The sequence below is a fragment of the Stenella coeruleoalba genome, assembly GCF_951394435.1.
Source record: "Stenella coeruleoalba genome assembly, chromosome: 1".
NCBI classification, from domain to species: domain Eukaryota; kingdom Metazoa; phylum Chordata; class Mammalia; order Artiodactyla; family Delphinidae; genus Stenella; species Stenella coeruleoalba.
Genome location: NC_137169.1, coordinates 116,682,085 through 116,694,146, shown reverse-complemented (window position 1 = coordinate 116,694,146; position 12,062 = coordinate 116,682,085). Strand labels below are relative to the sequence as shown.

Below are 12,062 nucleotides of genomic sequence, written 5' to 3'. Positions count from 1 at the left end.
GTAGAATTTAAAGACCGCTAAAATATCTTACATGGTAAATGCTGAAGAAGTACATTTACATGAGAGACTAATAAAGTCTTGGATAGTTGGCCTTGCTCAGTGCCGGCTGGATGAAAAGTCAGTAAAAGAAATCATGGCACTGCTACTTTCTAATCATATAATAACCCATTAAATTAAAGATTAGCTGCAAATATGAAGACTGAATTAATATTTCCACTACAGAATTGTGCTTTTGTTTTATAAATGAAAGTACCTACAGACTGGATGTTTTGTTTATATTCATTATGAGCACCAAGTAATCAGGAACGAAGATCTTATATGGGAATGTTTGGCAACAAACACAAGCAGTACTAAAATATTCAGTGTTGAATAATGTTTTTGAATTTCATCACTTATCCTAGAACAACTGTGTTGATATTTACACTGACGGTACAAAATCAATTCTGATACCTTAGCCTGAATCAAGACAGTAGTACCAAACTGTATTAGAGTTCACTGTATTATTCATCACCTCATGTTCAGATACACACACACATGCACACACACACACACACACACACACACACACACACACACAAAGTCAGTTTAAGGAAAAAAAATTATTAATTTTATTAAATCTTGACCCTTGAGTAGACTTCTTTTTAATATTCTGTGACAAAATAGGAAATACACTTCTGCTGGATCCCAAAGTTTTTTGTTTTGTTTTGTTTTTTGGCCGTGCTGTGCAGCTTGCAGGATCTCAGTTCCCCAACCAGGGAAAGAACCTGGGCTGGCAGTGAAAGCCTGGAATCCTAACCACTAGGCCACCGGGGAACTCCCTAGCTACTTTTTAATGTAACACCAGTTTTACTTTAAAGAATGTCAGATAGACAAATTATAGTTATTTTGACTTAGGTATTTGACAGACAAATGAATTAAAGGAAGCTGCCACTTGAAGGAAAACAACTGACAATCTTTTCAACAGTGATAAAATTAGAGTCTTCAGACAAAAACAAGAATTCTGAAAAACCTGCATCTGCTACCATGAACTTAACAGCTTCCTAATATTAAAGACTTTTCAGATAAGACTTGTGGTGGTATTAAACAATGTGATTTTTAAAATATTGTATATAAGCCACGTCAACATTTGGAAGATCTCCATGTCTCAGTGAGCCAATTTTTTCCATCTGACCAAAGTGTGATGTTACAAAATTATGCATGGGGAAGAGATCCACTCAAAGTGCAAGATAAACCAACAGATTTTTTTTTAACATCTTTATTGGAGTATAATTGCTTTACAATGGTGTGTTAGTTTCTGCTTTATAACGAAGTGAATCAGCTATACATATGACCAATAGATTTTAATGCATCAGAGTGCTAAAAGTTCTCAGATTTGGCTTCTACACTGCAACTACCCTTTAAGAAACTATCTCTTGTTGAATTTTGGTGTAGCATCAAAGAAGAATACCCACAATTATCTGAAAAGGCTTTATAAATATTCCTTTCTGGGCTTCCCTGGTGGCGCAGTGGTTGAGAGTCCGCCTGCCGATGCAGGGGACACGGGTTAGTGCCCCGGTCCGGGAAGATCCCACATGCCGTGGAGCGGCTGGGCCCGTGAGCCACGGCCGCTGAGCCTGCGCGTCCGGAGCCTGTGCTCCACAACGGGAGAGGCCACAACAGTGAGAGGCCGCGTACCGCAAAAAAAAAAAAAAAAAATATTCCTTCCTTATCCAACTAAATTATCTGTGTGAGGTCAGATTTTCTTCATATATTTCAACTAAAAGGAAATCATTAATGCAGAAGTACATATAAGAATCCAGCTGGCTTCTACTAAGCCAGATATTAAAGAGATTCATAAAAATATAAAACCATGCCACTCTTCTCACTAATATTTCTTTGAAGTGTTTTGGAAAATATAAGGAGTTCTGAAACCAAAAAGTTTGAGAACCACTGTTCTACATCAGTCTAAGGACCTCCACTTTCTTATTACTCAGTTGAGTCTGAAGCCTGATTTTTCAGGCAAAATAGAAGCCTGGAGATCAGAGTCAATTATATAGAAGATGAGTGGAAAAATATCTGATCAGATAAATGTCTGACTGCAAAACTCTGCGTTGGATATTTTTTCATTCCAAAGCCAAGGAAAAATTATTTTTTGATTATATATCATTCTCTTTATAATGCTTGTACCTCCACCCGAATAGATATCTGAAAGCTACTAATTCAAAGCACATTTAAGAGGAAGAAAGCAACCAGTCTCTTTAAAGAACTTCAAATTAAACATCTGACATCCCCTCCCAAGGCAGATTCATACTTAACAGAATAAAACTTATTGAATTTCTATTCAATAACAAATGGAACAAGAAGAAAAATAGCTATAAAACTTAAACTGAATAACAGAGGCCTTTTATTCTGTATGATATATTTTAGTTTTAAGATTTATTTCTAGGTGTATTATAATCAGACATAGATGACTCTAAATTATTTGAAATATAGGTTATGGGAGATTCGTTAGACAAGCTTTTCTTGAACACCTTACATATTCAAATTAAACACTGTGCAGGAGATAAAACTGCTAATATCGTCCCATCCTTCTAGGACACCAAAGACACACATTATACATGGGTCTCTATACATACGGAGTTTATTCAGTCTGCGGCTTATTAATTCCAGTGCTTAAAATGGCACCACAGTCTGTTTAACACCCTAATTGAAAAAAATCTTCTCTATCCATGTACTACCAGGCTCAGTGTTTCAACTCTGAAACCCAGAGAAGATCTTACTGGGTATATAGTTCCCTCATGCAACATGGTACCTAAACTTCTTAAAATGCATTTATTTTTTTAATTGAAGAATAGTTGATTTACAATGTTATATTAGTTTCAAGTGTACATTATATTCCATTTAAAGTTATTATAAAATATTGGTTATATTCCTTGTGCTGTACAAAATGCACTTAAATTTACTAATTTTCAAAGACTGATTTCTAGATTTACCATGAGACGTAGATGGCCCTGAAAAAAGTAGTTAAGAAGCTGGTCTGTCACAAATTGTCTATCACATTATAGTAATGGTATAAACTAATTTAGAATATGGCATGTCAAACTGATGGATTTGGTATCCAGTTTGTTCATTCATTCATTCAATATTTACTGAATACCTGCTATGTGCCTGGTACTATGCTGGATACTAGGGATAGCATGATAACTAAGACAGAGACGGTTCTTGCCCTCAGGGTGCTTAAGGCCAGGCCAGGGAAACAGACATTAAGCAAACAGTTGCATAATTATTTAGTTAGACATATAACACACTCCTGGTCTCAGCTAATCGTCCATCCTGCTGGCTTCCAGTGAGATTCCTATACTAGGAATCAAAAAATTCCTCAAAGCCCATCCATAACAGACTCTAGATTAGCATCAATGCCTTGAAATAAATGCCACACACCTATTAGAGCCTTAGGATCTTTCAAGAAAAACCAACTAAGTGTCAGTGTTCAGATTTGCTGATGGGGTCAAAGTTAAACAAATCAGAGTCCAGAATAAGAAATCACTACATATGGGGGAGGGGAGGACACAAGCATTTCAGATCTTACACCTGAGTCAGATGATAAATCATCAACTTTTCCTAACTATAGTAATTGCTTCCTCCATATTTAAGTTTTGTGACATTATCAAAAAGCTTGCATCAAATTTTGTTTAAACATAAAATGATTTAACAGTCTATTTTGCTAGTTTTCTTACTTTATATGAGGAAAAACTCCAAGACCATCTAGGTATTAATTAAATTAGAAATAGTTCTATCAAATTTTATATTTTAAAAACATTTTACCATTATTAAAAGTCAGCTCCTTATTTAAGATTTAGAAGACTTTTGATGTCCCAAGGAATACTTTAAATATGATTTTATTTGTTAGAAATCTGGTTTTAATTCCACATTCTCTTTTATTTTTTATAGTCCTACTGCAAATAAACAAAAATTTTTCTTCAACTTTCTCCATGTTCTGATTTAAATAGAAAAACATTAATACAGATGAGGAACAAACATTGACATGTTTATTTTCCTTTAAAACATCTGTCAAAAATAAAATATGCACTCCATTCTTACATTTATATGTATATAAATTAACCACAATAGTCTCTCTTTACTTTATACTTTACCTTCATAGCCCTCCTATCCTTAAACACACGCATACACGCACAAACACAAACACCTTAGTTCTCTTCCCTTTACCTGTCTCCAGGCTATTTCCCCCTCCCTTCAATGCCAAATTTACCAAGCCCACCACTTTATTTCCTTCACAATCTCTCTTAGCCTCTAATCTGGATTCTGTTCTGAGTACTCTACCATAACTGTAATCTCAAGTCACCAATGATTTCCATGTTTATATAGGCCAAATGGGCTTTTCTCATTTCTCATTCTCAGTGAGCTCTGTGACACCCAATACTGCTGACCACCTCCTTTATGAACTCTTCTTCCTTGACCTCCATGTTTTAAAATAAAACTAAGTTGATTTTTTTCCACTTTCATCTGTAGTACTATTCCAGTTCTCCTTCTATATCTCTAATCATTTCCTCTGTGTTTCCCTGGTAGCTCTTATTTCTCCTACACTATTACTCTACATAGCATGGTTCTTGGGTTTCTTTCCACAGGGCTTTATCTTTGGTCTTGCCCTCTTTGGAAAATGAACCTAAAGCAACTCAAACGATGTTTTGAACAGACAGATCAGTGGAATTAAGTTCCAAGTTGAATATTCTGAAGGATAAGGCAGCATTTGGACATAAAAGTGCTAGAAAGGCAATATAGGGAAGTGGCCAGAAACACAGACTCTGGAGCCAGACTCTCAGTTAAATTCTGGCTCAGTCACTTCCGAACTATGTCACATTGGACAAATTAATTAACCTCTCTGTGCCTTAGGCTCCTCATCTGTAAAATGAGGACAATAATCGTACGTACCTCAGGATTAAAGACTGGCATATTATAAGCGCTATAAAGATCATTATTAAATAAATTACAAGACCACCATCTATTAAAAAATCAAACTCATTAATTTATAGGTCTACCTTGTAACTCAACATTTTGGTTTTGTTATGGTTGTTTTTCAAAACCCTTAAAATGTTCTAACTCCAACTGACTGAGAGTCACTCTAGTAACTTTAAAGAGTTTTAACACAATACTATAGATTTCTAAGAGGACAGTGTTCACACACAGCAACACATATACACACATATACCTACACACACACACACACACACACACACACACACACACACACACAGAGTTAGAAGAATACTATAAATTTCTAGAGCGAAAAGGAAAATGCAAATCTGCTCTAACTTTATCATTTTACAGATCAGGAAACTGAAGATAGGAGAGACAAGTTATTTGTCCAAAGTCAAATAGTAAGTGACAGAATTGGGGCTAAAATGCAAGTCACTAAGGCCTGTATCTATGAATTATTTAAAAAACATTTTTCCTCACATATTCATAATGTGAAGAAATATCTTTTCTTAGAATGCAGTTTTGCTTTCAGGAAATGTTTTCTTCCCTCATTATGAAAAATCTGAAATTTTATGAGAAGGAAACTATCAAAACTTTATCAATTATTAAATCCTACCTGAAGAATCAGGGTAACTTTAGATGTCTTTCTTTAGAAGTCATTCTATTCTGTAGCTAAAAGTTTGTCCACATCAAAGTAGACTATATATTTTAAACTTTTTCATGGTTATTCAATATACAAAAGTAATTTTAAACATTCATTGAGAAAAATTTCCTTCTTTGTCTCTGCAAACCCCATCTCTACTAATCTTTTGAACAGCAGGACATAAAAGATAAGGTAAAAAGGCACAAATAAACAGCAGTTTGAGTCCTAACATTTATTTAGGACGTGCTCTGCACAGTCTGCAGTACATTGCAACAGACCTTGTAGAAAGACAAAACAGAAGGAATAGACTTTATCCCTGCCCAGAGAAAGCATGCCAGCTAAAAAAGGAGCCTAAACAAATGCATATGAAAAACACATTATAAAATAAAGACTACCAAATAGAGCACAAGAATAACGAACAGTTGGAAAATTATCCTGACTCAGATGGACTTGCCCACTATCCTGAGAATTTTGAAGACTTCAAATTATTCATGAGTTATAAATTCTTTGTGCCCATGGCTATTCTACTTACAAGTCTAGTTACAGAGACTGTTGAACAATCATTTTTCAAACATAAAACAAGTTATATTACAGTATGCAATTGAAAAATCCAAATAACAGGTTGTTTTTTTTTTTTTTAACGTTAGCTAGGAATCTGTTACAGAGCCAAGGAACAAATGACTAAATCCCCTAAAACCACACAACAGTAACTCATATTTAACAAGGAGCTTGAGATCAAAAGTTTCTGATCTCAAGAATCCGGCATGCCATATACAGAATGCATAATAAAATGCATTTACACATGCACAAAAACCACTCTTCTCTATGAGAAGTTCTAGAGTACCAATCATTAAAATACTGTCTATTTTGGCTAAAGTACTTCCTTTTTAAGACACAGCAAAGATTTTTTTTCCTCAAATGTTTTAAAAAGAAACCAGAAGCTCTCAAAGCCTATTTATTCTATTCTCTTGGTTTGAAATCTGAAGCTATACTATAACCTTTCAGACCATTAAGTTATTCTTTACTATTATCAAAGTGTAACCTAATAAAGCACTTAATCTACAATCAGGTAATTAACAAACAAAAAATTTTAATTGTTATGCAATAACTCCAGCAAAAGTGTCCAGCAGATATGGCAACAAAACATGGTTGGTTTTGGAGGAATACAGTAATTTTGCTATTTAAATATTCAGCAATCTAAAATGCAGCACCAGGGCTTCCCTGGTGGCGCAGTGGTTGAGAGTCCGCCTGCCGATGCAGGGGACACGGGTTTGTGCTCTGGTCTGGGAAGATCCCACATGCCGCGGAGCGGCTGGGCCCGTGAGCCATGGCCGCTGAGCCTGCGCGTCTGGAACCTGTGCTCCGCAACGGGAGAGGCCACAACACTGAGAGGCCTGCGTACCGCAAAAAAAATAAAAATAAAAAAATAAAAAAAAATAAAATGCAGCACCAGCATGTAAAGGAAAAAAAATCATTGTATTAAATTTGAACACTTCAATTATTGCCCTAGTTCTACTGCTTACCATTTTTGTGTCCTGAGAGAAGCTACTTAACCTCTCTGTGCCTCAATTTTTCCATCTGTAAAACAGGACTAGGAATACTTACTTTATTATATGTAAGGAACTAACAAGATGATATATGTGAAAGGGGTTTGTAAACTATAATGGCCGTATACATTAAAGGTGTCCGTATTTGTATATAAATGAAAGAGAAAATGGATATATAATGTTACTGATGTAATCATTAAGTAAATTCAGGTTAAGTGGATCCTCAGACAACTCTGTTCTATTTTTTACAATGTGCCTAAGACCTGGATAAGAGTAAATCTCAAAGTAAGCTAACAATTATTTAGAAAAAGCCCTCTAAAAGAAGTTTTTGAAAAAGTCTCTTCTAAGATAAGACTTCTTTTTAATGCAAGTATCTTTCCAAACTCATTTAGTCACATTTTTTTTTCCCAGCCAGAGAAAGAATCTGGCTAAAAGGCCATGAAAGCAGAGATAAGAAAATGGCCAAACTCCAAGATCCATGTGCACACTCAAGTTGTGAAGTTCCAAAACAACAGAAGCTGTATCCTTTTGAAGTAGACTTTGTAAACTAATTTCCTTTGATTTCTAAGGAAATTCCTCTTGCCTCTGAAGATTTTATATAAAGTTATATATACTAAACAAAACTTTCTAAGAAATAAATAATATACATTAAGAAAATATGCCATTCTTCCAAGCATGTATTAGGTATTAATCTAGGCATTAATTTATAAAATATCATTGCCATTCTGTGAAACTCTCTATTATGGCCTTCCATGGGAATAAACCTTCGGCAAACCTTTTGAACCAATAACATCACCAGTCAACCTTTCTGCATTAATTAGCATCTTTCCTATTCTTTGTCCAAAGTTTCAAGTTTCTGGCTCATGCTGCTTGAATCTGTAGAGATACTAGACACCATCCCTTCTCCACAAAAGAAAGCAGTGAGGTCTAACAACAATCCACTCCCAAATGACTCTGCCAAATATTAAAAAAACGAGGATGCAAGTACCTCAAAGTTCTCCCTATTGACTATTAAACATTTCACAGTCGAACATTTCACCAAGGTGATTTTTTTTAGCTCTAAAGCTTAGATTCAGAAACAAGCACAAAGCTGATGCATCTCTGGCTAGTACAACCATAAATAAAGAAAAGACAGGTCATCTCTAACTGAATTTCCTGCTGGACTTCACTGTTTATGTTACTTCTTAGATCAGTGAAACAGATTTAAATTTCTCCAAGCAAAACATGTAAATATACCCTTTAAATGATTATGGAAAACAATGAACTTCCATCACTGTGACATCTCTTAGTGAACCATACCTAAAATTGTTCTGTTTAATAAGCACTGAGTGGCTAGCATTGTGCTGAGTGTCAGGAGTGGTAATAAAAAAGCACGTGACACTTCCTGCCTTTCAGAGGCTTATGATACAGATGAGAAGACAAGCCTTTTAGATCAAACAACTAGGGACCAATACAAGAAAGAACTTTTTTTTTTTTAAAGCAGGTGTTGTGTAGCATAATAAACAGTTTATGAAGCTCTAAGGGCCCACCACAATCATTTTCTCAGAAGAGTGGCCCAGGCTGTTCCTTTTGCATAGTTGCTGGCTTACAAAGCAAAAGAATACATTTAATGAAATCAACACTATTTCCCTGGTCACAAAAGAATGGACCACGGATCATGAGCCAGGGTTATCACAGCAATTCTACCCAACTATATATATAATCAGATCCTCTTTCTGCTTAGGGAGTCTGAATGAGCAATGTGTGAAAAAGACTAAAATGGAATTACTGGAGCTGCTGCTGAATCAGGAGTGACAACAAGCCACTATTTCAATTTTCCATGAGGGCAAGTGTATGTTCCAAGCTATGAAGCATAAGAGTTGCTTTATTAAATAATGGTATACTAAACAGTCAAGAGCTACATCTACTTTTTTAGATATTAAAATATTCTTTTAAACACATGTCCAATTATACAATAAAACCACATCATTTGCTTATTGGCTCTGTTAAGTCTGGTTTATACTAAGCAAAACCTTGAGGCATGAGAATCCCTATATTTCTTAATTTCTAATGTAATCGCACAGTATCAATTACAATAATTTCTGTCAATGAAATTAAGAGCCTAAATGAAAGAAAAAGTCTACCTCTTTCTACACAAGAAATGATGCCACTTGCCTTTTTGATGAAACTGTTAGAATATTTTATATGGAAAAATGAAAAAAAAAACTAAGCATGAGATCATTATGTCTTTCATTTTCACTTTAGCAAGAACAAAAAGAACAATCCAGGATTTAAGAATCAAATTCCTGTCCAATGACACTATTTATAGTCATGATGATAAAATTAACTTCCTTATCCCAACTGTTAAAACAAAATAAAGAAAGAAAAAGTGAAAAAGGATGCTGTCTCTCTCTAACTACTGTTATCTAGTTAAGTTCATGCTTATCCTCACTTTACCTTGATATAAAACACTAAGATATGATAAATCAGTAATTAGGAAATGAAAAACTCAAACAGAATGTGAAAGAGAGTCCTAACAGTTTTCTTAAACATGAGAATGTTTTTTCTACAACATCAAAGGATTGGAGGGAGGGTGATAAATAATTTTCTAGTAGCACTTTTCACAGCAAACTAATGAGAAGTAGCTTTTACAAATGCAAGAAACGTAATGCATTTATTTAAAAAAAAGAACACCATTCAGGCTTCCCTGGTGGCGCAGTGGTTGGGAGTCCGCCTGCCGATGCAGGGGACGCGGGTTCGTGCCCCGGTCCAGGAGGATCCCACATGCTGCGGAGCGGCTGGGCCCGTGAGCCGTGGCTGCTGGGCCTGCACGTCTGGAGCCTGTGCTCCGCAGCAGGAAAGGCCACAGCAGCGAGAGGTCTGCGTACCGCAAAAAACAAAACAAAACAAAACAAAACAAAGGACACCATTCATCTTCCTTTGTAAAAATACAGTCCCTTTAAGGCTAGGATAATTTTCTTCATAACAAATACTTGTTCTCTTCCCTAGAAAAATGTTACTAGTCGTAAGGTCAATCTGTGGCTTGACAATTGCTACTTTTAATATATACTGTTCTGTTTTCATCAAATAATAGAGAAATTATCCCAAACCTAAGAAAATGTATTCAGCTATTTCAGTGTTAAAAATATTCTTTTGTGGTAACTTCCATAACATATACTTCAACACATTCATTTTAACATGTATCAAGTCTCTTCTTCGTAGTGCTGGATCCCATCTTAAAAAGTTTACTCCTGGGCTTCTCTGGTGGCGCAGTGGTTGAGAGTCTGCCTGCCGATGCAGGGGACGTGGGTTCGTGCCCCAGTCCAGGAGGATCCCACATGCCACGGAGCGGCTGGGCCTGTGAGCCATGGCCGCTGAGCCTGCGTGTCCGGAGCCTGTGCTCCACAACGGGAGAGGCCACAACAGTGAGAGGCCCACGTACCACACACACACAAAAAAGTTTACTCCCACCCCCCAACCCCTGCCAACTTTAAACATGATTGTGTCAACCCAAAGCTAATACTAAGCTCTGGTCAGCCAATACAGTTGGAGCCTTGCTGAAACCCTGTTCTCAGCTGCCCCCTTGCTGCTGAAAATGAACTTGGAGGCTGGCACAGTATAGAAATATACCAGCTATGTCTGAGAGAATAAGCTGAACACAGGAAATTTTTGAGAAAAGGCAGAAATCATGAGATACCATCACTATAGTATTCCAAATCTCCTAACATATTTGATTAATAACTAAAAACACATGAAATGTTTGGTTTCCCTAATCTTCAAGTGTCAAAGTTCTCTGGTCCAAAATTCTGAGCTGCTAGATATTTATACCTTAGGAAAAGCATTGAGTTAACTGAGAATTTCAGTGACAGTGAGTGGTGACAATAATCAGAGAATGAATCGTTTATTGTTAGCATATGCTTATTTCTATCATACACTCTCTACATCCTTTAAAAAAAAAAGACAAAGAAAAAGAAAAGCCTAGGATACAAACTACCAAGGAATTCTAATTCATTCATGTGTTACTGGTTTAACATACAGCACTGTAACCGAGATATTCATATGGCAACTCTATGCAGAATGTATTTTCATTTTAGAGGAAAAGCAGATGGAATGAAAGTAAGCTTTGCATTTTTTCCCCATTTAGTCTCACATTTGTAACATAAAGTGCTCGTATAAACATTTACTTTTATATAAGCTAACTGATTATCTTACACATTCTTCACTAGCAAGAGTAAATGCTTGATGAAGTACAGAGAAAAGAGGGATAGAAAGTCTCAGGAATAGAGCCTAAAAAGACATTTTTATGTTTATACCTCTCCACTGGTTATAGACAAACAAATAATATGTTGGTTATAAACAAACAAAGAATAAAAATCAATAAGCAGCTTATATTTTCTAAATATTGCCTGGCATCAACTCCATGTTTCCACTTCATAACGCTGAACAGCTCAAAATCAAGCTTGTGTTATAGCACTTAGGCTGTTCCACTCATACAATTTATTTTATATTGCTTCCTATCTCTCATATCTTTTTATCTTCCACAGCATTCAGCTCAGTGCCTCATATATAGCAGGTATTCAAAACTATTTCTTTTATTCTTTCAAAGTGAACTTACCCTTCGAAACGACACAACATAAAACGTGTCTCCCCTTCTGTGGATGGCTTCAAAAAAGTCTTGATAACTTCTGGGTGAAGCATAATACACCTGTAGCTCACTCCCTGAGTTCCTGCTGAAGTAAGAAAATGGCAAAGTGGCAAAGTGTTCTTTAACGAATAAATTTCTATCCTCTCAAAAACGCTTCCCATTCTGAATTGTAAGAATCTCTCTCAACCAAAATATTAGTAGTATTTTGGCAGCAATTTTTATAGTAACATTTTGAAAAGCTCAAGGTCAGGATATTTGTAAGATCCAACTCACT

General features: G+C 35.8%; 1 protein-coding gene across 2 annotated transcripts in view; it reads right to left on the bottom strand.

Annotated features, from left to right (window-relative positions):
• Window positions 1-12,062, bottom strand: part of ATF6 (activating transcription factor 6) — a 220,049-nt gene that overhangs the window by 109,678 nt on the left and 98,309 nt on the right. The window contains exon 14 of one of the 2 annotated variants that reach the window (XM_079929376.1): window positions 11,759-11,873. In XM_079929376.1, coding sequence (XP_079785502.1) covers window positions 11,759-11,873 — 115 coding nt within the window. The remainder of the gene's footprint in view (window positions 1-11,758; window positions 11,874-12,062) is intronic. The other variant, XM_079929377.1, reaches the window with a different exon arrangement.